A 25,911-nucleotide genomic window follows, 5' to 3' on the forward strand; every position below is an offset into this window, starting at 1 on the left:
CGGGACTGCAGGAGGGGGAGGGCGGGGTGTGCAGAGAGGGGCGTGGGGGTGCGCCGGGGGGAGGTGCAAGAGGCGTCACATGTTATCCAAAGACAAAATATGCAACCCACTTAGATTCACTAAGCCAACAAATATTTACTGACAGCCCTCAGTGTGCCAGCCACTGTCCTCAGCACTGAGGTAAGCAGGACATGGTCCCTGGCTTTGGGGAGCTCGTGGCGTGGCAGGGGACGCTGTCCCTCCTTACATAAGCTTTTCTGCACCTTTAACATTTGTGTGAATTTTGGTTTATTCCGCTCCACCCTACCTCACCCCCATTATAAAATCCATTCATGCTTATTTCAGAAATTTTTTGACTCCTAAACCCATGGTGTCCGCGTTGAGGAATTCAGCCTGGAGGTGTGGATGAGTTCTGGGAGATGGGATGGAGCCCCTCCCTGGGGCCCGAGGTGGTGGGAGGGGCCCTGGTATGCTCTGTCTGGGGCCTCCTGCAAAGGGCCTGCCCGTCTGGGACTGAGGTTGTCAGCCACTGGGGCAGGGGCAGCGGGTGGGAGGAGCTGGGCCCAGAGCAGACTCATCAGCCCGACCTCTGGAGAGGGCACTCCCCGACCCTCGGGAATCGCAGACCCCCCTCCCACGCCCCAAGGAGGAGGCCCCAGAAAAGAGCCAATTCAAACTTTGTCCCAAATGACTTGATGTGCTGGACTCTGACCCCAGGTCTGCGAGTCCAGCCTGGCACCCCTTTCCTTCCCAGAGTAGGGTGCAGGCTTTCCTTGCCAACACCCAGAACATGCCCTGGGGGTGGGCAGGGCCCTGGGAGAGTGTTCTGGGGTCTCCAACCTTCTGTCCCTCTGTCCCAGGGTGCTCTCAGAACAGGAGCCCCTCGGGCATGGTCTGTGCCAGCCTGAGAGCCCGCCTGTTGGGAAGGATTACATTTGGAAGTCTGGCAAACCTAATTTGAATCCTGGCTTTTCCACTGACTACTGGGTGATTTGGGGCCAATCATTCAACCTCTTTGGAAAGACAGAGATCACACCAGTGCTCAGCCCACAGAGTCATTGTGTGTGTTTGACACAATGGCCCGTGTTAAGCCCTTTGCACTATATGGGGCAGGGGTCGCGTGCAACCGTTCATGCACTGCTGCACCCGCTTCTGTAGTCCAGTAGGTGCCCAAGAAATGTGGTTTCCGCTCCCTGCTCACTCCTTATCCCCAATTCGCCACCAGAGCTGGGCAAGGGCAGACCCCTGTGTCTTCCGGCCCAGCCGCCCTCACTCTCATATTCTGGTTCAGTAAGGCCACCACCGTCTGCACACCCGGCCTACTGGGAGGGCAGACCCTACCTGCGAAGACACCAGTCGCTTGGAGGTTTACTGGCTGGTTTTAGGAAAGCACCAAACAGAACGAGGTGCTAAAAGGAAGTGGGCAGAGGGTGGGCAGGTTTCTGAGTGGGTCCAGAAGCTTCAGAGATGCCCTCAGACCCTCTGGGAGCCTCAGTGTGTCCCAGAGACTGTTCTTAGTGTGAGTCCTGGACAGTCTCCCCAGCACCCCCAGGGCCCTCCTGCCGGTCTCCGAGGGTCCTGCAGTGGCCCCTGTCCCATGGGGTGAGGAATGCCTTCTCTCCTACAGCAAGATTTATCCTGGTCTTCAGTCCCCTGGGTCCCTGGCCTAGCAGGTGTGCATTGTAGTGGTGTCACTTTTGGCTACACAGCCTCTGAAACTCCCCTGCTATGTTTGAAGATTTTCCCCACTTAGGAGTCTTGATGGGTATCAAAGTCCGCCTCCCACGAGAGGCCAGCCTCTTGCCTCCCAGCAACCTTCCTCTAGGGTGTAAGCACAGGGCCTCTAATCAGCAAACCAGGTAAGGCCCCGGACCTAGACTACAGAGCTGGTGCGAAGAAACGGGGAGTCTGGGATAGGCAGAGGCAGTGGGAAACCGGTTTGCAGCCAGGCTGGAGGCTCCATCCTGGGCTGTGCTGGCAGGGGCTGCTGGGCACACCGGACTGCCCTGGCTCAGCAGTGGCCTCCGAGCCATCCCCATGGGGCTAGCTTTGTGCATGAGTACGGCCATGTTTCTCCCTTAACTTGCCTTATTCTTGTCTATTTTCCAAACCAAGTACTCTAGCGGGGGACATGGAAAGTCATGTCCTGGAAATGACCAGAAGTATTTGAACAAACTCATTTTTTGCTTGAATTTTCTAGAATAGGTTTCTGTGGATAGCAATTCAGCACGTTCACCGACAGGCCTTCTCTGCTGCGCTGACTTCTGCTTTGGCGCCTGGAAGCGTGCCCCATCCCAGGCCTGTTCCAGCTGGTCTCCGTTTGCCTGAGGTATGCTGATTAGTCTGCCTGGGGCTGGTTCTGTCTTCCTCTTTTGTTCTAAGCTAGGGTGAGGGGTCTCCTTGCCTCAGTCACCCCAAGGGACATCTCTGGCAGCCAAGACGGTGGGGCCCCTGAGGAGACCTGGAGGTGGCCGTGGGCTGCCCAGCTCAGGCAGTCAGCCCTTTCCACCCATCCCAGAGGTGCTCTGACAACCGGGCTCAGGTCTCCTGTGAGGCTCTGAGTCCCAGAAAAATGCGATTTGGTTTGGGGCATCTGTTTATATAAGATGTCTAAGATATTTCAAGAAAAAAAAATGCAAGGTCCTGAATATTATGCATTATAGTACCCCATTAAAAAACACATGCATCTTTGTGTGTGACTGTCTAAGGAGGTGAAACATCTGTTAATTCAACAACTAGGCCTAGAATTCCTCTCAGGGAATTGTATTGGGCAGTCCATGCTGCCTGCTAAAGAGGGGACCCTGAGGAGCTGGCTGGAAGCAGAGCGTAAAACAGAGATGGCGCCGCTGTTCTGTGCATCCCCTGTACAGGTGTTTGAGGTGGTAACGACAAGGGGGGTCAGGGATACAAGGGAAGCTAAAGCCCTCTGCTCTCCCCTGCCCACAAATTATGCTTAATAAGGAATGTCTGGTGGCAGAAGTTTGCAGAACTCCTACAGGCATGATGATAAAGCTGCCGCCCTCTGCTCATGAGCGCAGGTGCTTGTAAAAAACAGGATATGTGCACCCCTTGATTGATGTAATCCTCGCAATAGAGTGGGATGTCCAAGATGCAGTAGGCGAGGAAAAAGACAGTTCAGAAGGGCGAGGTACATACCCAGCAAGTGGTGAATTGAGACTGGAGCCCGGGGGCCATCCAGCTACAGAATCTTACTTTTAACTACAAAGCTGTGGTGCCTCTAGGGTGAGCCTGGTGTAATGAGGAGAAGCATAGCCCTCCCGAGACCCCCCATTGAGAAGGGGGGCCAGCCACTACACAAGGGCAGGTGGCTTCTGCCCAGTCTCCTCTGAATCCCAACATCTGGCTCACATGGAAGAAAGAAATACAGAAGTCTAGGCAGTAAATTCACCAGAGCTCATGTCAAGAGGGTAAGATTTCGCTTTCTACTTTATGTGATTACATAGTGTTAGGATTTTAAGATGTTCATTTTTTTACTGTGGTAAAATGTTTATAACGTAAAATTTGACACTTAAGCCTTTTTAAAGTGTTCAGTGGCATCAGTTACATTCACAATGTTGTATGGCCGCCACCACTGTGGCCTCATCGCCCCAAACAGAGGCTCTGTATTCATCCATCAGGCGGGGCCCAGTGCCACCAGCCCACTGCAGCCCCTCAGAATCTCCAGTCTACTTTCTGTCTCAGTGACTTGACCTATTCAAGATTGGCATGTAATTGGCACCTTTTTATGGCTGAGCAATATTCCACTGTGTGAAATACCATCTTTGGTTTATCCGGGCATCAGTTTATGGACATGGCTTGCTTCCACCTGAGGGCTGTTGGGATAATGCTGCTGTGAACGTGAGTGTGTATAAATATCTGTTTGAGTCCCTGTTGTCAGCTCTTTTGAGTATGTATCAAGGAGCAGAATTGCTGGATTCTATGGTACTTCCTTGCCTAACTTTTTGAGGAATTTAGTAGTACTTTTTTTTTTATTGTAAAGCCTATGTCACATAAAATGTACCATTTTAACCATTTTTAAGTGTACAGTTCAGTGACATTAGTGCAATCCTATTCTTGTGTAACCATCACCACCATCTACCTCAGGACCTTTTCGTCTTTCCAAACTAAAACTCCAACCCATTCAACAATTCCCTCTCCTCCCCAGTCTTTAGCAACCTCCATTGTATTTTCTGTGTCTATGAATTTGCATTGCCTTACTCTAAGTAAGTGGCACTTACACTCTCGTAAGTGGAATTATACAATATTTGCCCCTTTGTGTCTGGCTTATGTCTCTTAGCATGATGTCTTCCAGATTTACCCATGTTGTAGCATGCATCAGAATTTCCTTCTTTTTTAAGGCTGAGTAATATTCCGCCATATATCTATATATACCACATTATGTTTATCCACCCATCTGTCCATGGACACTTGGTTTGCTTCCACCTTCTGGTATTGTGAATAATGCTGCTGTGCATATAGGTGTAGAAATATCTCTTCAAGGCCTGCTCCCAAGTCTTCTGTGTATATATACCTAGAAGTGAAGTGGCCAGACCACGTGGTCACTCCATGTCTAACTCATGAGGCCATATTGTTTTTTATAGCAGTTGCACCATTTTACATCCCCACCAACAGGGCACAAGGTTTTGCTTCTCCCCATCTGCCTCAACACCTGTTATTTTCTATTTTTTGAAATAATAGCCATCCTAATAGTATTACTTTAACAACTAGAAATAAGTAAGTAAGTAAATATTCACCAGAGCCTCTCTGGGATCCAGTCTTTGCCACTTGGCATGAGTAAAGCAGTTAAACACAGGAGAATCGTGAATGGAGTGTCTTCTGTGGATGCCAGGGAAGGGCATTTCCTGGGCTCTGGGATAGCCCACATCAGTATCTCCAAATGGTTCCCCCAAAACCCAGCACGGTTTCAGGCATGAAGCTCCCCTGCTGCCTCTGGCTCCGCAGGTGACATGGGCATATGGACTTTTCTGTGGGCATAGGTGAGTGCCCCAAAGGCGTGTCAGCCAGTACTGGTGTGGGCCAGGCTGAGAGGCTAGCCACAACCCTGTACCCATCCCCAAAGCTCAAAGGTCAGAAGTCATCTGAGAACGTCAGAGGGGTCACTACCCCTGAGGTCCCTGGTATCTGGAATGGTCCAGATTGGAGACAAGAAAGCACAACAGGGCAAAGGGAGGGGCCCGGGGGCCCATTCTCCTCTCATACCCATGGGGCCTTGCTGCTGCGGAAGGGTCATCCCTGCAACGTCAAAACCACTTCCTGCATGGGGACACTGTGTGCTCCTGGCTTTATCATAGAACACCCTGTGCTCCAGGTCGGGGAGCACATGCAGTGACATGCTCTGGGGAGAGAAACAAGTGTCGGGCCACCTGGAGACTTCTGTGTATGGGAGCACAAAGGGGGGGACCATGGGCATCTCACTGTGTGACACAGGGAGGAGCCCAGAGAGCCCAGAGTTCCCCATGTCAGAGGCATGAGGATTCGAGCTACTGGTTCTGAGATGATGGATTGGTGATACGGTGACTATAGAACAAGGACCTAGAAACACAAAATCACAGGACATTAGGGTTGGAGGGAACCTTTGTCTCTCAGTCCAATCCCTTTGACATCTTCCCTAACAGATGGTTGTAACTCTACACTAGCAGGCACCCCATTAGTTGGTTCACCACTGTGTTTATGGAGTGTGGTAGCCAGCCTCCCAGACGGCTCCAAAACTGACACTCATCTGTAGTGTCCACACCCTTGCGGGGTCCCTCTATGCTGAAGAGAACTGCCTGTGTGTCAGTAGGCTCCTATGGGAATCGTGGCTTATGCCTGTCCAGGCTTGGTTGTAAAGGACAGAGTGGCTGCCACTTGGCTTTCTCTTGAATCATGGACTGAGGGAAGACAGCCACCTCGGTGTAAGGACACTCATGCCGCCCTGTGGCGGAGCCCACACAGGGAGGAACTGCAGGCCCTCCTCAACAGCCAGGACTGACTTGCTGGCCACATGAGTGAGCCATCTTGGAAACAGATCCTTCAGCCTCAGTCAAGCCTTCAGATGACTATAGGCCCAGGCAACATCCTGTCTGCAACCTCATGACAGACCCTAAACCAGAACCACACAGTGAAGCCACTGACCCACAGAAATTGTAAGAAATCATAGGACACTAAGTTCTGGGGTGACTCTTTTATATGCATCAATATGTAACTAATGCTTAGAACCTAGCACACTGCCTGGCATGTAGTCACCACTCAACTGTTGAGTGAATGAATCCCGCTTAGTATTGAACAACTCCACTGACAGCGAAATTACCGTCTCTCCAAACAGTTGATTCTATCTTTGGACAACTCTGTTAAAGAGCATTAAAATTAAATTGGTTCTTTCTCAATACAGCTTTGGTCTTATTTTTACTCCTCTCCTGAAATGCAGAATAATTATAATCCCTTTATACACACATGCTGCCCACAGGAAATCCACCCAGAGACTCCTTGCATGGGACCCCAACCTTGTGGACAAAACTGAGCCAGAGATGTGCCATACCTCACAGCTGCTTTGAGTTGAAGAATCTTGGATGGTTTTTGAGAGGGCAGGAGTCTTGTCTGGTTTGTTTGTTCCTGTATGGTCAGTGCCTCACACAATGACTAGAAATTAGTAGATGCTCAATAAATATTTGTTGACTAAATGAATAAATTGAGTGAATCTTTTTTCTTGATCACTTGTACAATATATGTATATTCACCTTTACCAAGTAATGCTGAGCTGTTTTCAAGGTGATGACTTCAGTTTCAAGGTGAAACTTTATCTTTTTTCCAGTGATAGAACCTTCCTGAGGAGTCTTCTAACACCTTTTCTCTCATTTCTTCCATCTCTGCATGCTCTCCTTTTACGGGAGGTTTCTTCACCCTCTATTCAGCATCTTGTTTCTGCCATCATGTTTTTAATTTGCAAGAGCTCCTCTTTCTTAATTCTGTGTGTACTCTTTTGTAGTATTCTGTTCTTGTTTCATCAATATAATATATTCCTTTAACTATCTGATGATATTAATGGTACTTTTAAGTGGTTTTCTTTATGTATAGTCTTAGTTTTCTTCAAGTTCCTTTTATAATGTTTGTTTTGATCTCTATCTCTCATGTTAGGATCTTTCCTCAAATTACTGGTAACCTTTCACTTGTCTGCTTAACTTGAAGAGGATTTTAAAGATGATTTGAAATTCCATGTGCATGAGTAGTACTTCTTGACTCTGAGCTTCATTGTTGGGTGGTCCACTGGAATGTTCAGTGGGAGAACCTCCAATGTAAAAATACTTAGGTCTCTCCTTTTGAGCTGGTCATGTTTCCAAAGGAAGTTTCTCTCACCCTCCTGCATGGAAAGTAAAAACCTGGATATCAGTGGTCCCAGGGCCAAGTGGGAGAAGCAGAATGGGACTCCAGCATTCAGAGGGCATATTATTTTGATTTAATCCTCCTATTTCTACTACAGTAATCCTGTCCTCAACTCGGCCTGTCATTATCCTTGTATAGACCTTCAGTCTTTCCCTGTCCAGAGAACAGACCTCCAGGCTTCTGCCAAGATGAGAGAGAGGAGCTAAGGTTTTACCTGCTTTGTAAATAGTTTCAACCAGTCTTTCATATTTGACAACAGCTTCCTCATTCACGTCTACTTTCAGTGGTACCTGGTGCTTCTAGTTCAGGGCTGTTATATATGGCTGTATAAGCTGTGCACTGCACAAGTCTGAGGCCACCTTTGTCACACTGCAGGCATTATGGAATTGTATATTTATTATGACAAATTTCTGGCAGATGTCTGTAGTGTATCTTGGGAAAGGGGAGCCTAGCTCTAATTCACACACAGCTGCAACGTGGGCTAGCAGGATGGGCTACAATTCCTTAACCTTTTGCAAATTCAGAGCAGTAAACCAGGTTGCAGTTCATTTTTCTCAGTGCCAACTTAAGATTGGCTGTCTCAGGCCTGCTAAATTAGTTGCAAGTGGTCTGTCTGCTTTCTAGCTTTCAAAATTTTGCTGTGGTCCTTTCTTTAATTCTACTTGTCCCTATGGGTCTACATCTTTTCCGAAAAAAATCTTTTCAGGGAACTTTCATAAAAAAGTGAAATTAGATACATGCATTTAATTTTCTATGCTTATCGGGAAGTCCACAGAAATAACATCAAAGATCATGAAGGCTCTGTGATGCACTCATTCCCCTAGAGTCTTAGCCACTGATTCCAATTTAGCTGGGAGATCTTCAGTATTACTGCAAAGGATTTGTGAAGAAGAACGTACCTCCATCTAAAACTTCATGTTAAGGAAATAACCATGGAATGCATGCATTTAGCTATAAAGATGTTCATTGTAGTGCTGTTTATAATTTTAAAAATTAAAAACAAAACAACGTACAAAAGAGGAGATTGTTAAACTATGGTATGTCCATATTAATCTCCATTAAAATCATATTGTGAATGAGCATTTACTGACATGGATATGTAAGTATGATATAGTCTTTAAATGATAAATCAGGTCACTAAACACCTTGATCCTGTAAAAAAATCTGGAAAAAATATATTTAAATATATGCCTGGATTTAAAAAAAAGGCAAAACTATACAAATGTTGATGGTGGACTTGTGGGTGATTATACATATATTTTTGCTTATCTGTATTTTATACTTTTCCTATACTGTACTCTTTTAAATACTAGCCAAGGAAAGCTATTTATTAGTGTTAGTTAATATAGATGAGGCTTCTACTCAAAAATGTCAGGCACTCTTAATTCTATCTATAAATCTTGTCAGGTCACCAGAAACATATATTCGGGCTACTTCACCTTGACCTTGTGCAAAGTTGCCATTCCTCAGTGTTTTTTTAAATAAGAGTCAAAGCTCCCTGTATATAAGGTCCCATAGAGGCATTTATTTTGCAACTCAGTGTTTGGAAAAACTTTATTTTCCTCGTGAGCTTCCTTCTGATTTTGATGAGTAAGTAACTGGCTGAATTCCTGTCTTCAGGGGCTCCCAGGAAGTGCAAGGTCTCTGTGAAAGTCAGCTCTGCCCCTTTATCGTCCCTGTTGCCTCTGTGGCCTGTCCGTCAGGTCCCGTGCTTTATCAGGTCACGATTCTGCAGTGATTTTTATTTTCACTGCTCTTTCTCTCTTGTCATCATCATTTCAATTTTCACTGCCAGTAGCGTCAAATCTGATGAAGAAGGGTCTGTGTAAACAAACCCCAAAGAAATAAGCAGGTAAAATCCTTATCTTTGCTGGCACGCCGTCGCTGTGTTGACTCAGAATGTGCTCAGTACAGTTTGTGGTACCGGAGTCCACGTCACCTGGCACACCTAGTTGTTGCACCACCAGCAGGTGTTTCTGACACAAACATCTGGCTGTGAGGCGCTTCTCAGACAGGAAGGGTCATGGTCTGTAGAGGGCAAGCAGGCCATAGCGACAAGGCGCGAGACCTGAGGACCTGGTGTTCTGGCCAGAGCCAGAGCTGGCTCTGCCTCTCGGGGGGACAGGACAGGAGGGGGACTCAGGGGCACATTTAAATGCGGGATGGGACAAGGACAGAGGGATGGACTCCACTCCCCATACGGGCCCGGCCGCTGTCCCTGGGCTTGGCTGGCCTTTCCCTGGCTGGCCCTCAGCTACTGCTCCCGTGCCCACAGCAGCTGATGCAGGGACCCTTGCTTCCCTGCATTTCTCCCAAATCAAAACTCGCCTGGGGTGAAGGGACAGGACCTGGCTTCCTACTGGGCATTGCAGGTCCCTGGCTTCTCTCAGGAAGCACAGAGCTCTGTTAGAGCTCTGGTCCCAGGAGCGGGGTTCTCTTTTACCCTGAGCATGAGAGCGTGTACTGAGCGTGGAGGCCAGAGTCAGACGGACCTGGGATTAGCCCAGGGCAAGACCCCGAGCAAGTTACTTAATCTCTATGAGCCTCAGTTTCTCTGCAAGGGAAATGAGGATAGCAATGCCTACCTGCAGTGTGGACAGAGGCATTGCAGCTAATACAGGTAAATACCCAGCACCTGGTGCTCCTGTTATCAAATATTTTCAAATGCTAATGGACCAGGCTCTGAGGGGCAGAGCGACTTGCAGGTGAGCCCAGAATACTTTCCCAGGCTGCTTCCTCCCACCACACTTTAGCCATTCTGAGCCCTCCCTTGTTTTCCCAGCGTGCCTGGCTCCCTGCCTCCGTGCCTTCCTTGATCGCCCAGAGAACCCGCCCTTTTGGAGAGCACTTGGACCATCCCTGGGCTCGCTGTGTAGCGCAGCCATGCCGGGGTCACCTCCCCGGTCTGGCGGGGTGTCTGGCACCCAGCAAGCGGCCCCACCCTTCCAGGTCTCCACCACGTTGGTCTCAGTGCCATCGGCTGCCTTCATGGAGGCTTTGGGTATGTTTGCTGCTGTGTAAACTTCTCTAAACCCACTGTGGCTCACATTTTTGTTGTTCCTACTCACAGCTGGAAACATTGGGCTCCCCGGCAACGTGCCCTCTCCCTGTCTTTCCCTCCCCCACCATTCTTGGCTTGTTCTCCTTATCCAACACCCCAAAACTCTGTTCTGTCCCAATTTTCCCACTGCCTTCTGGAACAAATTCCTCTGCGTCTGCAGCCTTGCCTAGACGCTCCCCTTCAGTTGACTTCCTTGGTTTGGGGGTGCACACCCTCTACTAGCTTTCTGCAAAAGGGGTGAAAGGTACAGTTTTGCCCTCTTGCACGTCTGAACATGTGTCTGTTCTACCCTCATGCTTAATGGATATTTTGGCACGGTATAGCATTCTAAGTTGAAATTTTTCTCTCAGAATTTGGAAAACGAAGTTCACATGTTTTAGCTTCCAGTGTTGCTACTAGAAATCTGAAGCCCTTCGGCAAGTGAGCTTTCATTCCCATTCTCTCTAAAAACTGTTAGTATCTTTCTCCTTGGTCATGATAAGTCATGAGGACATGCTTCCATGTGGTTCTGTTTTCATCCACTATGGTAGATTCTAGAGAACTAGATGGACCTTTTCTGTCTGGGAAGTCATTTCCTTTAGTTCAGAAAAACTTCCTGAATGATTTTTTTTTGATGATTTTCCTTCTGTCTCTTGTTGGAACTCTTACTGTTTGAATGGGAGACCTCCTGGATTGGTTGTCTAACCTTCTAAGTTTTCTCGCCTCTTTTCCAGCTCTATCTTTTGTACATTTCTATTGAGATTTTTGTTTGTTTTGATTTGTTTTATTTCTGTTACTCTATGTTTTAATCTCCAAGGGATCTTTTTTCTTTTTCTTTTTTTAATGAAATTTATTAGCTCACAAAACAGGAAGTTGGGATCAGAGTTGAGCTTCAGAGTTGGTTGATTCAGTGGCTCAACAATTTTCTCAAACACCCAAAATAGTCTCTTCTCTTTCTCTGACATTTGCAGTCAGCTTCATCCTAACGCTGATTGTAAGATTTAAATTTGAGCAGTTTTCACATGGCTTCTTTTTTTTTCTATTTTTTTTAATTAAGGTATCATTGATATACACTCTCTCACGCCACCATCTTTAATCCCCTTGATTGAAAAAAGTAATAAAACAACAATAAAAAGGAAAAAGGGGAAATTTGAGCATGGACTACATATTTGATGATATTATGGAATTATTGTTAATTTTCCTAGGCATGTTAGGAGCATGGTGGTTTTGTAGAAGAGTGTCCTTAATTTTAGGATATGTAAGCTGAAGTTACTTAGAAAAGTGCATGCTACGGCAACTTCCAGGTTGTTAAGCATGCATACAAAATACATATACAGAGAAAGCCCCAAACATGGCACAGTATTAACAGCTGCTGGACCTAGATGGTCAGCGTAAGGGCACTCATTGTACTGTTGCTTCAACTTTTCTGTGTCTGAAATTTTTCTTAGTAAATTAGAAGGGAAAAAGCTGATGTGAAGCCTTGAGTCCATCACTTTAGGATGGACCATCTTGATCACACAGAACCTGCAGAAATGTTTCTTTAGGACTTTTTGTTTTGGGTTAGCCAAGTTTCTCAGGGAGAATGTTCCAGTCTCCTTCCTTAAGGGCCAAGTCTAATTGGCCAACATTTTTTGGCCAAAGGGAAAGATGATGTATGGAGGGAAGCATCTCAGAATTTAATATATGAAGTTTTAGTTAAACCCTCTTTTTTTGAGTACAAGAACTCTGGCCCCCCTAGAATTCCTGATTTTCCCCAGGCCAGGGTCCCGCCTCTGTTACTCTCTCCAGAGAGGAGACCCCTGGTTTCCTGCTGTTTGGGGGAAGGACAGACATCCTGCTGAGCAGAACCAGAGAGCACCTCTGCTTCTCAGGCTCATTCTCCTGCCACATTTTTAGCTCTGCTGTCACCCATGCTTCCAGATGAATCTGTGGCTGCTATTGTCTGAGCTTTGGGGTTCAGCGGTACAAGTCAGGGGGGCTCTCAGTTTCCTCCATTGCTGCTTCAAAATACATCTTCTCAGGTGTGTCCAGTTATTGCTGGTGACAAACTGCAAGCTTCCTGGCTTCTGAGATGTCTTCTGTCTCCTTTTCTATTCTCTTTGTGGGTTTATGCACTTTTGAAAAGAAGTACACTTTAATGCTGCTTTATTGGGATTTCAGAAAAGAACAGAGGCTAATGTATGAGATCAATCCACCATCTCTTACCAGAAGTCGATCTGGTGTCCTTTAGCCTCTTTTTCTCATATACTAGTTTGAAAGTTACTTTGTATTCATGTAATGGGTTAGCCTTAAAAGTTTAATATTCCTGCTTGACCTAACAAAGTCTAAAGATAATCAATGTCTCTGCCGTCTTCCTGCACAATGCTTTAACTTTGATCTCTTCTGCTTGCTGATTTCCCATGCTGCTTTGCTCTAGCAGTTTAGTCCCTCATTGTTTATAGCACCTCCGAAGTCCCTTCATCAATACGCATTGCGGCCCCTACGATGTGACAAGCAATGTTCTAAGCACTGGAAATACATCAGTGACTAAGACAGACTAAACTACATATGAAAATATTTTATGTTAGGTTGAACTATGTGCAATGGCTAATATTTGGTCTAAGTGACTAATCTCATATGGTTTAAGTATTTGTATACTTAATTATATACATACACACTTTTAAGTAAACACATATTAAATTACTAGTGTGTTTTTTTTTCAGTTTACCTAAACACTTACTAATTTCATCGTTGCTTGCTTCCATGTCTATGGTACCCCACTCCTCTCTGGGTCCTGCTCTGCGGTGAATCTGTTACTCTTGAACAGTCGTTTACCTGAGTGTAATTCTTGATTGGCCATTAATTTACCTTCCTTCTGAGGATATATTGCTGGTAAGTTAGCTGTTAGTTTAATCATTTTCATTTGTAGATAATTAGTCTTTTCTGTTTGGTTAAATTTAAGATACTTTCTCTGTGATGTTCTGCAGATTCATCATAATGGGTCTTGATTTGGATGCTTTAATTTATCCAGGGAGGATGCTGAGGAGTCAGGTCACATTTTTCCTCAGTTTTCAAAAATTTTCAGCCATCATCTTTTGAATATTGCCTCCACTGAAGTCTCTGTCTTCTCTTGAAATACTTGCAGGCATATATTGGACCTTCCCATTCTGTTCTCCGTGCCTCTTACCCTCCATTTCATATTTTCCCGGACTAGTGATATGATTCCTTCTGGGTGGTTTTTCTCAGACTGACCTTTTTGTCCACGAATTCTCTCCCCAACTATAGATAAATGAGTTTTTCTTTTCCATTTTAATGACTGTATCTTTCACTTCTACATGCTCTATTTAATTACTTTTCTTTTTGACAAATAACGTAAACGTATTGTCTTTCAAGACCAAAAATGATACACAAGACAGTACTTAACTTGCTTAGCTATTTTAGTGCTGTGATAAGCATAAATGCCTTTCTTTTTGAAGCGTATTTGAGACATACACTTGTTTTTTTTTAACTGACTTTCATTAAGGCCTGGTAAAAGAAGTATAAACAATGTAGAATGGGCCCATGATGAACTGTTACTCTGTTCTACCCACGGGCCTGCTGAATCTGAGATGGAATGCAGGAACTGCTGCCACGCGGAGTGAACACTGCTGTGTCGTGGGTCACACCTGAGGTTTTGGCAGATAAGAATGGAGGGGAACAATTTGCAACACATTTTACTTACTACAGACAAGTCCCAACTTAAAATTTTTATGACTTTGCAATGGTTCAAAAGCAATAAACTGTTCAGTAGAAGCTGTACTTTGAATCTTGAATTGTGGTCTTCCCTGGGCCTGCAATAGGCCGTGAGATCCTCTCATGATGCAGGCAGGGCAGCGAGCCACACCCCATCAGCCACATGGTCATGAGGGTGACCAGCTGATACACTTAAAAAGTTCTGTCCCCAGGCGACCGTTCTGTTTTTTCACTTTCAGTACAGTATTCCATAAATTACATGACATAGCCAACACTTTATTATGAAATCAGCCTTGGGTTAGACGATTTGGCTCAACTGTGGCCTAATGTAGGTGTTTTGAGCACGTTTAAGGTAGACTGGCTAGGCTAGGTGTATTAAAAGCATTTTCAAGTTCTATTTTCAACTTACAATGGGTTTATTGAGATGTGACTCCATCGTAAGTTGAGGAAGATCTATATTTAGAATGAGAAGCCACTAATGCTCCTTTCAAGGACAGGTCACAAGAGAAAGACTGTCTAGGAGGCCTTCTCATTTGGGGCATACTGAGTTTTTATTGGGGACCCACACACTTGTTTAATTTACATGCTTATAACAAAACTGCTGACACAGAGCATTAAAGAAGATAACTTTTAATTTTTACAAAAATATACTTTAAAAAATTCTTTTTTACTCTACATCCAGATTACGTTGGCAATTTTTGGATTAAAAAAACAAAACTGAAATGAGCAACTTTCTTTCAAAAATGCAGCTGTCTGCAACAAAGAGACAGTGAAGAACAGGGAAGTGCAAACAAGCTCAGGGGGAAATAATCTGGTTCAACATAGGTGATTTTTGGCCTTTCTTACTATATCATATCTGAAGGTACAAAATATCAGGTTGTTCCACTATTTGGTGATGCTAAGTGTGATCACTTGGTTAAAACGATCCACCAGATTTCTCCATTGCAAAAGTAGAATTTAGTCATTGGTAAGTAATCTGTAGGATGACTCATAGGAGGCATATCACATCCCTTTCCACAATATTTTTTCACCAATGTTTTGGCCTTCATTGATGATCCTTGCCTGAATCAAACATTGCCTAAGGGCTGCAAATAAGGATTTAAATATATATATATATAAATATATATGTATAAATAAATTACATTTATTTTCTATTTACATTTATTATTACATATATATATATACATATATATATATATGTATTTCCATTTACATGTATTAGCTGATTTCTTCTATAAGAGCTTCTAGGGAACTTGTTTTCAAATCTAAAGACTTAAACCGAAGATGGTTAACCTGAACCTAATGATGAGGAGATGATCAGTGAGATCCAGAACATTCACAAGACATCTTCCCTGGACTCTTCAGCAGAAGCCAGTGTCGAGGACTGGAGAATGCTATTCTAGGTGAAAAGTGACTGCAGAGGCTTAACAACCCAATGAGATGTGTTGGATCCTGATTTTAAAAAGAAAAAGAGAGGGAAAAAAACCAGCGTGAAAGGCATTTGGGGAGAATTGGGAACATTTGAATATGTTAGATGGTATTAAAGAATCATGTGAATTTCATGGGCGTGGTAATGGTATTATGTTTAGGTAAAACCGTCAGTATTGTAGGAGGTGTATGTTGAAGTATTTAGGGTGCAGTGTCATGCTGTCTGCAGTTATGTCAAATGGTTCCACACAAAGCACGTAACACGTTCACATATATAAATACCTCCAACCAACCCAAATATTTGAAAAATTAAACTGTAAAATGTCACCAAATAGGAAGCGTGAGTGTGTCTTACAATTACCTATTGTATCAATCTAGGTTTGGTCAGAAAAACAGAAGCCACTCTATTATTTCAAGTGTGAAAGGCTTCAGTGCAGAAAACCAAAGGTTTATAAAACCGTTGGAAAGGCTGGAGGAGTGGCCGTCTCAGCTTGCACTTGATGCAGTGACTCACCTGTAAGTGGCTACGAATGGGAAGCCCACCGAATCATCCTAGTCTGCGAAACCAACACGTGTGATTCTTAAAATCATCCAGAACTATTTTAAAGCGCCAGTCGGCCTACGCATCTGCTGAAACTACCCATGAAGAATAAGGGTCTCTTCTCGTCCATCCTGCACTGGCTGACTCACTGAGGCCCATAAGGAGAAGGGGATTCTGGGAAATACAGTGCCAGGTGTCTCCTCTCCATTCCAGAAAAGACCTTTGAAGGCTGGTGATGATGCTGACGTATGGACAATCCAGTGCAGATATACTTGACAGCACAGCCTCGGCAAAAAACAGTAGAGCACCAGAGATGCTTTTTCTAAAATACTGTGATGATATATGCATTAACAGAAAAAAAACATCACTTCTAGGAGCACAGTTCAGTAGCATTAAGTACACATACATTGTTGTGCAATCATCACCACTACGCATCTTTAGAACTTTTGCATCTTTGCAAACGGAAACTGCACCATTAAACAATTTATGTCTCCATTCCTCCCTCCCCCAACCCCTGGTAACCTCTAATCCAATTTCTGTCTCTGAATTTGCCTATTCTAAGTATCTCATATAAGTGGAATCATACAAGATTCATCCTTTCTTGTCTGGTTTATTTCACTTAGCATAATGTCAACATTCATCCACATCCTAGCATGTGTCAGAATTTCATTCCTTTTTAAGGTTATATAATATTCCATTGTATGTACTGACTACATTTTGTTTATCCACTCATCTACTGATGAACACCAGGTTGTTTCTACCTTTTGACTCTTGTGATAAATGCTGCTGTGAAAATGAATGTACAGATATTGCTTCCATTCAGAATTGCCTTCCATTCTTTTGAATATACCCAGAAGTGAAATTGCTGAATTGTATGGTATTTCTATGATCAATTTTTTTTTTTTTTTTTGTGGAACTACCATACTGTTTTCTACAGTGGCCACCCATTTTACTTCCCACCAGTAATGCACAAGTATTCTCTACATCCTTGCCAACATTTGTTATTTTCTGGGGGTTTTTGTTTGTATTTTGTTTTTTATAGTAGCCATTATAATGGCTGTAAAGTTGTCAGAAATGCTTTTAAAAGTAGAGGTGGAAAAACATTGAAAATAGGACCTCAGCTCAGCTCAGTATGCCAGGTTGGAAACATTAATTTTTTACTCTTGAAACCTTCCCTCCATGGTGTGGCAGAGGCTGTAAGTCACCCCCAATCTCTATTTTACCCTTCTTTGTCAGTTATAGAGCCCCTGATGTTTTAGAAACATCTCTGTTGAGAAACAATTCACATACCATCAAGTTCATTACAGTTCTTTGGTTTTAAGTATATTCACAGATTTGTGCAACTATCACCATGATCTAAGTTGAGAACATTTTTAACACCTCCAAAAGAAACCCCATACATATTAGACTTATTCCCCATTTCTCCCTAACACTTCTCCAGCCATAGGCAACCACTGATCTATTTTCTCTCTATATAGATAAATGTTTTCTGGACATTTCATATAAATGGAATCACACAATGTGTGGTGTTTTGTGACTAGCTTCTTTCACTCACTGTAATGTCTTCAAACTGCCTCCACATTGTGGCATATGAACACATGAACATCCCAGCTGTAGCATATGAAGCATACTTCATTACTTTTTACTGCCAATTAATATTCCACTATGTGGATAGACCACATTTTGTTTATTCATTCTTCAGTTGATGGACATCTGGGCTATTTCCACCATTTGGGAACTGTAAATGGCGCTGCTGTGGACATTCACGTACTAGTCTTTGTGTGAGTATAAGTGTTCCCCTCTTGGGTTTATGCCTAGGGGTGGAGTGTGCTGGGTGATGGTGTGACTCCATGCTTAACCATTTGAGGACCTGTCAAACCGTGTTCCAAAGTGACTGCACCATTTCACATTCCCACCAGCAATGTATAATAATAAAATACCTGACTTCTAACTGGGTACTGAGCCATTTAAAATATCGATGACATCTCTTTGCCTCCCTTACAGCCTCCCTGGTGTGACTAGTTCAGACCAAGGGGATGGGAAAAGAAGAGAAGGCTTTGCCCTGACAAGAAAGCACAGTAGTTCCCTCACTTGCCCCTGCTGGTGGCTAGATGCACACGCGGTGGAAAGTGATCCTGGGTCACGTGCACAAAGGGGACACCTAAGGAGGGCAGAGCCCAAAGCAGAAGGAGCCTGGGGCCTGGGACGGCCTTCGGAGCAGTGCTGCCTCACCAGCATGAACCTTTATGTGGGGAAAAAATTAATTTCTTACTTTGTAAACACTGTTATTGTGGGTTCCTCTCAGAGCAGCCAGATTTAGAATTTAACTACCCCATTTGCTGTGACTCTTCTTTCTTCTGATTATACTTCTGCTTCTCTGACTGTCCCTCTTTTAGACTCTGTGTTAATCAAGATAAGTTAGAATCTATAGCATTAACAAATGCATTCCCACATCTTCGTGGCATAACACAATAAAAGTTTCTCTCTCACTTACGCAAAGTCCGATGCGGCCAGTGAGAGGTGCTCCTCCACACACTGACTTAGAATACGCTTCCTCGCCCCCTACAACTGTGCCCTCTAAATCTTTGCTTCCAGCGGACAGAAGGAAAGAAGAGGTATGAAAAACTCACATCCACTCTGTGGAGAAAGGGGTAGTTCGTCTGGCCAGGGTTCTCACCTGGCCCTGGTCAGCATGCTCACCGCACAGGTATGGGCAGTACACTGTTATTGACTATATAAAAGAGGTGCGCCCAGCACTCTGGGCTGCAGGAGAGCAGAGGCTGGAGTGGTGGCAGTGCCGAGGACAGAGACTGAGATGGCTGCGCGGGCAGAGAGGCCCAGAGGCAGAGACTGGCTTGGTGCACGCAGACTCGCTCTGAGTAGATGGGATTCTAGTGATTGACCTGCCACCATGGGAATAAAGTTGGGTATAACCCTTTCACCCCAGGAACATTCTATTGTCATTTTTCGGTCTCACTGAATCCATGGTGAACTTGTCCGGGGCTGAAACCCATTGGCAAGACAGACTCTTGGTTGTGCTGGACCAGAAGTGACCACTTTTCTTCTGCTCACAGTTCACTGGCTAGAACTAATCACATGGCCCCGACCTAATTGCAAAGCAACCTGGGAAAGGCCGTGTAGCTCATGGACCTTCGCTGAGCACTTTCTCTCCACCAGAGGCATCCTCTGGAGGTCATTTCCCCTGAACACTGTTTTCTAACTGCAGTCCTTTTCTTTTCTCACAGCATGTACTCTCCCTGGGCAAGCTCATCCCCTCCTGTCTCCCACTCCAGACTGATGACCTCTTTCTGGAACCCTAGGCATCTCCACCCTACTGCCCTAACATCCAGTGGGGGATCTTCGGGTACCAGGCATCCTACTGCCCTGACATCCTGGGGGGGATCTTTGGGCACAGGTAACACCAGCCTGTGGGTACAAGAACCCAGTTCTAAATTCGAATGCCCCTCTCGTTGCCATCTTCTTTCACGTCCTGAAAACCTACCCTTCCCAGGTACTCTGTCTCATGCCCCTGGGATGACTATAGTTTCGTGACAGGGTCGTAGTTCCTGTTGCTTTTCTCTTCTCAAATGAATTTTCTCCTAGGCGGTTTCTCAGCCATTATGCAAACAGACTTCAGCTGGGCTTGCCTGCTGCCATTACGTTCAAGCTCGGACTCCTGGTAAACCCTTGTTTCCCATCCCGGCCTGCTCTTCCTTTAGCATGCTCCCATCCTTGGTGAAGGGTGCAACCACCTACCTATTTCCCCAGAAACTTGGACAGATCTGATTCCTTCCTCTCCGTCTCTCCCATCCAGTTGTTTACCAGGTGCTGGCAACTCACTACTTACCATCCTTCAAATACAGTATCTCCTACCAGTCGTCCTGGCCACACCTCAGTTCGCGCCCTCACCATCTCTTCGTTTACTCAAACGGCCTCCAAACAGGCCCCCTGCCTGCTGTCTTGCTGTCCTCCAGAGCGATCTCCCCATCTGGCAGCTTCAGTGGCTGCTTACAGAAGGCCCCTCATGACCTGGTCAGGCTGCTCAGCCTTCCTCCCTCACCTCCTACCTTCCTGAGCTACCGGAGCTAAACACCTGGGTTCCAGTTCTGGCTGCAGCTGTTACTGTGTAATGATGGACATGTCATTTAATATCCTCAAGCTTCAGTTCCTTAGTTAATTGAATGAATGAGTCAGTCACTCAATCTTCTGTACATTGTGTGCTATACCAAACATAATGGGGGGGTGTCATAGAGATGAATTAGAAAACATCCCTGTACTCAGAGAGCTCTCTGGTATGTCAACTTATCATTGCATTACTGCATAGTAAGTGCTATAATACAGGAAAATACTAAGTGTTCTGTGATCAATGTGGAATCAGCCTGTCTCCAAAGCAGAGAAGGGTGAAGGCAGAGAGGATATTTAGTGTGATATTGTTATTGTGAAGCAGAGCCATCATTGTCTTCCCCAAATCCATTCTTCTCTTCTTCCTGCGTAATATAGCTCTTTTCTGGCTGGGAATACAGCTATCTAGAATAAAGACTACATTTCCCAGCCTCCTTTTCTGCTAAGTATAGCCATGTGACTATGTTCAGGTCACATGGGATGTCAGTAAAAGTGGTTAGAACACTTTCTGGGATGTGTCTTTAAAGGGAGGGAACATGCCCTTCTTTTCCTTCTTCCTGTTGGCTGGGATGCAGACTTGATGGCTGGAGCTGGAGCAGCTCAAACTTGGACATGAGACCAGTCGAGGGTGATGGTGCAACAGGATAGTAGGCACCCTGGTTGCCTATGTTTACATGAAAGAGAAATAAAATTCCATTTTGTTTAATCTGTTCTTTCCCCATCCCCACTTTTTTTTTTCTTTTGGTCACTTGAAGCTGAGCCTAAGCCTAAGTAATATAAATTAAGCCTGGAAAAAATGAATATAAGTTTACCAAGGGATGGGGTATTCCAAACAGTGGGAATGGCACATAATAAAGGCTCAGGGTCCTAAAAGAGGTGGCATGCTCAGGGAATGCCAAGGGTTTTGTGTGGCAGGAGATGAGACTGGGAATCGGTTGGGATGAGCCAGAGCAGAGGATGGACTGAGGAGGCAGGGCTGTGCAGAGACCCGTTGGAGGCTATGCATGCAATCAAGGTGAGAGACAGGTGGGCTGCCACATGCTCAGTGGTGGAAATGGAGGAGAGGGAATCGATTCAAGATACATTTAGGAGCAAACATCAGGAGTGTATGGGAGTGTGTGTTTAAGTGTATGTGCGGGCACGTCATCGGAGGAAGGTCTGGGCTTTCTGGCTTCCTTTCTCAGAGGCCCTGTGGGTAGGGTTCAGCCTTTCCCTGGGGCACGAGCCCTCCTCTTGCTCCGATTCTTCGGGCCCAGATGCCTCTGACGTCTCATCCTTACCCCAGCTGATGCCCTCTGCTTGTTCCAGGATTCTTTCATAAAGCAGGAGATGGGAAGGTCTTTAAGCCTGTGAATGCTGACCCTTCCCAGGCTGCCTGCACAGCCTGGGGTGGTGCTGTCAAGGGCTGCTCAGGTTCAGGCTGGCAGCTGGACATGGTCCATGTCTGGCTGGGCACAGCTTCTCTAGGCTGTTGAGTAAGAATGGGGCCCCCAGCGACTTGTCTCTATTGGTGGGCCAGCCAGGTCACTGGGAAAGTTGAAAGTCATGGGGTTTGGGGGTCACTGGGTGAGGAGTTCAGCCCCACTCCTTGTAAAACTTTTCTACTGGGGCAGCCCTGATATTAGGGTAGTCGTTAACCCTCTGGGTGCCAAGGGAGGGCGGGAAGTGAGCCACGGGAGGCAGCTGAGGTCAGCCTTCTTTGAACCTCCACGTGGTGTTTACTCAGAACCACTGCCAGAGGCCCAGGCCCCTGGAGTATAAAACGGAATGTCTGCTCTCTGTGCCCAGACCTGAGCAGGTGAGCAGCAGGGGCAGAGGGAGGCGGGGTGGGGTCCCGAGGGTGACTGCAGGTCTGAGCAGAGCGGGGCGGGCACTAAGAACTCTTGGCGCACCCTGGCAGAGTTGTTCTTCCCTTTGGGGTACCTCAGCCTCTCAGCCATGACACGGGAGGCAGGAAGGCAGGTGAGCGAGGGAGTGGTGGCAGAAGTGGCCTAGGGGGCTGCCTCTGGGGTCTGGGAGGGAGGCCGAGGGGGAACCTTTACAAAGCAGTTCGAGCTCCACACTACATCATGTGACCCAGGTGGACGAGGACCCCACCCCTGTCCCGGAAGACACCCTTTCCCCCCAGCCGCACTCGCCCAGCCAGGCCTCTGGAGTCCCAGCAGCCCTGTGCTCCCTGCTGTGGGTTAACAGATACTGGGCACGTTGCCCCTGGGGCAAGTCCCCCGGGAGCCGTCCCTTCCTTGGCCTCACTGGGCCTCCATTCGCCTTCCTCAGCGTGCATGATGTCATCCCCAGGAGCCGTTCTCACCTGGGCTCTGGCCCTCCTGGCAGGTGTGTCCCCAACCCTGACTTCAACGTGGAGGTGTGGGTGGAGGCTGGATGCAGGGGCCGTCTGCCTTTGGGGAGGAAACCCAGCCCCTAACCACCCCTGCCCTTTCCACAGCCTTTTCCACTGGCCACGCACAGAAAGGCTTCTGGGACTATTTCAGCCAGAGCAGCGGGGACAAAGGCAGGGCGGAGCAGAAGCTGGCATGGGAGCCTGTGTGAGTGGCCAGGGCAAGGGGCGCCCTCGCAGGAGGAGGCAGCTGGGTGGTGGGACGATGCACTGCTCTGCTTCCCCAACCTCCACAGCCCTCCCTTGGCCCAGAGGAACAGGGCAGCGCTGGTTTTCCTGGATATCCTAGCCCAGCCTGGGCTGTTCAGGGCCCTGTGCCGGAAGGATGCCCCCAGTCATGACTGGCTATAGTGCTGCCTCCTTGCCGCCGAAGCTGGGACCTGGAAGCAGGATTGGGCCCCCACTGCGGCCCCCGAATGGAAGGACTGTGTGCGAGTCCCGCTGCCCCTCCTCCCCTGGGCACTGTTGGTCTGGACTTGCCAGGGCCTTGCATTTGGCCCGGGGCTAGGACCAGAGCCCTTACCCTGGGGCCACCACCCTGCATCCTTGGTTCCCCCAGAGCATCAGTCAGCAGTGTCTCTGAGCCAGAGGAGACGATGGGGGCCTGCAGTCTGATGCCTTGGATGTCTCTCTCCCCTTCCCCAGGAACCTGAAAGACAGCCTCGAGCAAGACCTCAATGACATGGACAAGTTCCTGGAAAAGCTGGGCTCTCTGAGTGGTCAGGGGAGGGGGCCTCCTGGCCTCCCACCCCAGCCCCTGGACCCGCGGCAGCAGCTGCAGGAGGAGTTGGAGGAGGTGAGGGCACGCCTGGAGCCCTACATGGCCGAGGAGCACAGGCGTGTGGGCTGGAACCTGGAGGGGCTGCGGCAGCAGCTGAAGCCTTACACGGTGATGCTGATGGAGCAGGTGGCCCTGCATGTCCAGGAGCTGCAGGAGCAGTTGCACCTGGTGGGAGAGGACACCAGGGCCCAGCTGCTGCGGGGTGTGGACGAGGCGCGGGGCCTGCTGCAGGAGCTGCGGAGGCGCGTGGTGCACCACACTGCTCGCGTCCAGGCGCTCTTCCACCCTTACTCCGAGCGCCTGGTGACTGGCATCGGGCGTCACGTGCAGGAGCTGCACCGCAGTGTGGTACCACACGCGGCCACCAGCCCTGCGCGCCTGAGCCGCTGCGTGCAGGCACTCTCGCACAAGCTCACGCTCAAGGCCAAGGCCCTGCATGTGCGCATCCAGCACAACCTGGACCAGCTGCGTCAAGAGCTCAGCACCTTTGCAGGCATGGGCTCGGGTGATGCGGAGGAAGGGGCCGACCCGGATGCCCGGGTGCTGTCCCAGGAGGTGCGTCAGAGGCTCCAGGCTTTCCGCCATGATACCTTCCAGCAGATAGCAGCCTTCACGCACGCCATTGACCGGGAGACCGAGGAGGTCCGGCAGCAGCTGGCGCCGCCCCCACCAGGCCACAGCGCCTTCACCCCGGAGTTGCTTCAAGCGGACAGGGGCGAGGCACGAAGCAAGCTGCAGGCTCGTCTTGACGACCTGTGGGAAGACATCAACTACAGCCTTCATGGCCATGGTCTTGGCCATCTGGGGGAACCCTGAGGGTCTACCTGTTCAGGCACACTTGCCAGTTCCTTGTCTGAGGGAGCCCGGACCTGAGCCCCTAGGCATGGCACAGTCCTTGACAATGGCCTGCTGGGAAGAGGGTGGAGGACCCTGCACAGGATAAGTGAGGCCATGTATGGGGCTGGTGTCCCCAGCATGGCCTGGGTCCTGTGGTTCCCTCATCTGGATGCATTACACTCACCAGGCTTTGCAAACCCAGGTTTGCCTGCTCATTTGGGAATCCTCATGACTTGCTCCATGCTGGCATGTGGGTGTGTGGAGGGAGACCCAGCCATTCGATGTATTGTGTGATAATTATGTGCAAACCTGTTGCCATGGTGCTGGAAGCCTGTACCTCTTCATCCCAGGGCTTGGTTCTTGATCACCCTGGCCACCTGGTGGCCACTGCTATAGCTGGTCCACAGAGAGGAGCTCTCTTCTCCCCAGGACTGACATAACAGCTTCTGTTGGGGGAAGAGAAGGGAGAAAGGTGGAAAATATGATGAGGAGAGCATATGATGTGTGTGTGTTTATATATCTCCTGGCTCTGATGCTGATGGGTACAAATGGTGGGGGTGTGATGAGAGGGAGCAGAGCCCATTTTCTTCTTGCATAGCTTTACATCTAAACAGCTGACCAAGCCCTTCAAACTGTGGGGGTTTCTTAGACCCTCTGAAGTATCTGTGTGCTCTCCCCATCTCCAGCTCTTCCCTCCTGATTCCCAGGCTGAAGTCTAGACTTCTGACTCAGAAGAAATATATGCTTATGATGGAAGCTTATTTGCCTGCTGTGATTCTCATTTGGAGCATGTCTGAAAGCAGTGGCCTCACCACTATCCCAAATGCACACCCATCACCCACCCCAATCCCTTGCTGGTCTTCCTCATTGTCCAGGTCTGTCAGAAGGATCTGGGGTAGCTGGGCTCTGCTTTAGATGACAGCTGTCTGTCATGCCTAGGGGTGGGCCTGGAAGCAAGCCCAGGTTGGAGCGCATCTCCTGGGGGACAACAGGGGCAAACGAGGCGCCTTGTCTCAAGCTCTTGTAGTCAGACCTACGGACTAGTGGTTAGAACTCTGTGCAGTGTAGCTATTGCTAAGGAGCAGAAAACTGCCCTGGATCTGAGAAGTGATGACGCTGGGGTCCTTGTTTGCAGAGTCGAAGAATGGACTTAGCAAACACCCAAGGTAGGAGAGCCAGGGAGAGGCTTTTATTGAGAGATACAATGAGGACAGAGATCCTGGCTCACACTGTGAGTGGACAAGAGAGCCTGGGGTGGTGTGTTGTCTAGGGGATTTATGGGCAGTTGAGGATCTTTGGGAACCGATAAAGGCCTTAGGGTGTGGACTTGTTAAAAGTGGTCTTAGGATGTTTGCCCTTGATGAGACATTAAGTCCCTTTTTAGCACGTTAAAGTGAATCTTACACATGATTACAAACGAATAGCATAATAAAAACATGGGCTACTTTCCTTTATCTGGGGAGTATCAATTGATCTCAGCGAAGAATGACTCTAGAGCTTAATGTTTAACACAGCGTTTTGGTAGGGGGTTTCCTTGCATATAGTTACATTACTCTGACTGTAAATATCCTGCCTTGCTTTTCCCGGAGTCCCTCACCCTACACTGACTACACCCACGGTCCCTGTCTCAGTGACACCTACGTTGAGGTGGAGGCAAAGCCTGAAGCCGACTG

At 47.4% G+C, this 25,911-nt stretch overlaps 1 protein-coding gene and 2 long non-coding RNA genes across 6 annotated transcripts; all 3 read left to right on the forward strand.

Annotated features, from left to right (window-relative positions):
* The first annotated feature begins 49 nt into the window (after positions 1-49).
* LOC118967367 (uncharacterized) lies at positions 50-6,668 on the forward strand. The gene is made up of 3 exons (XR_012132746.1): positions 50-399; positions 2,201-2,329; positions 6,467-6,668. It is a non-coding gene; the product is annotated as an uncharacterized lncRNA (long non-coding RNA).
* A 2,743-nt stretch (positions 6,669-9,411) lies between these two features.
* Positions 9,412-17,019, forward strand: LOC118967366 (uncharacterized). 3 transcript variants are annotated; one of them, XR_005054306.2, is made up of 3 exons: positions 9,412-10,085; positions 10,163-10,381; positions 15,938-17,019. It is a non-coding gene; the product is annotated as an uncharacterized lncRNA (long non-coding RNA). The 3 variants fall into 3 exon arrangements; XR_005054307.2 differs by lacking the exon at positions 15,938-17,019 and adding an exon at positions 13,227-15,930; XR_005054308.2 differs by lacking the exon at positions 15,938-17,019 and adding an exon at positions 13,923-15,930.
* A 4,963-nt stretch (positions 17,020-21,982) lies between these two features.
* APOA5 (apolipoprotein A5) lies at positions 21,983-24,999 on the forward strand. 2 transcript variants are annotated; one of them, XM_017654120.3, is made up of 4 exons: positions 21,983-22,020; positions 22,500-22,556; positions 22,669-22,768; positions 23,266-24,999. In XM_017654120.3, exons 2-4 carry the CDS (start codon positions 22,505-22,507, stop codon positions 24,215-24,217), a joined length of 1,104 nt encoding a protein of 367 aa, XP_017509609.3. In that variant the 5' UTR covers positions 21,983-22,020; positions 22,500-22,504; the 3' UTR covers positions 24,218-24,999. The 2 variants fall into 2 exon arrangements, with proteins under 2 accessions (XP_017509609.3, XP_017509608.3); XM_017654119.3 differs by lacking the exon at positions 21,983-22,020 and adding an exon at positions 22,028-22,184.
* Positions 25,000-25,911: the final 912 nt, after the last annotated feature.

The sequence above is a fragment of the Manis javanica genome, chromosome 6 (genome assembly GCF_040802235.1).
Source record: "Manis javanica isolate MJ-LG chromosome 6, MJ_LKY, whole genome shotgun sequence".
Classification (NCBI taxonomy): domain Eukaryota; kingdom Metazoa; phylum Chordata; class Mammalia; order Pholidota; family Manidae; genus Manis; species Manis javanica.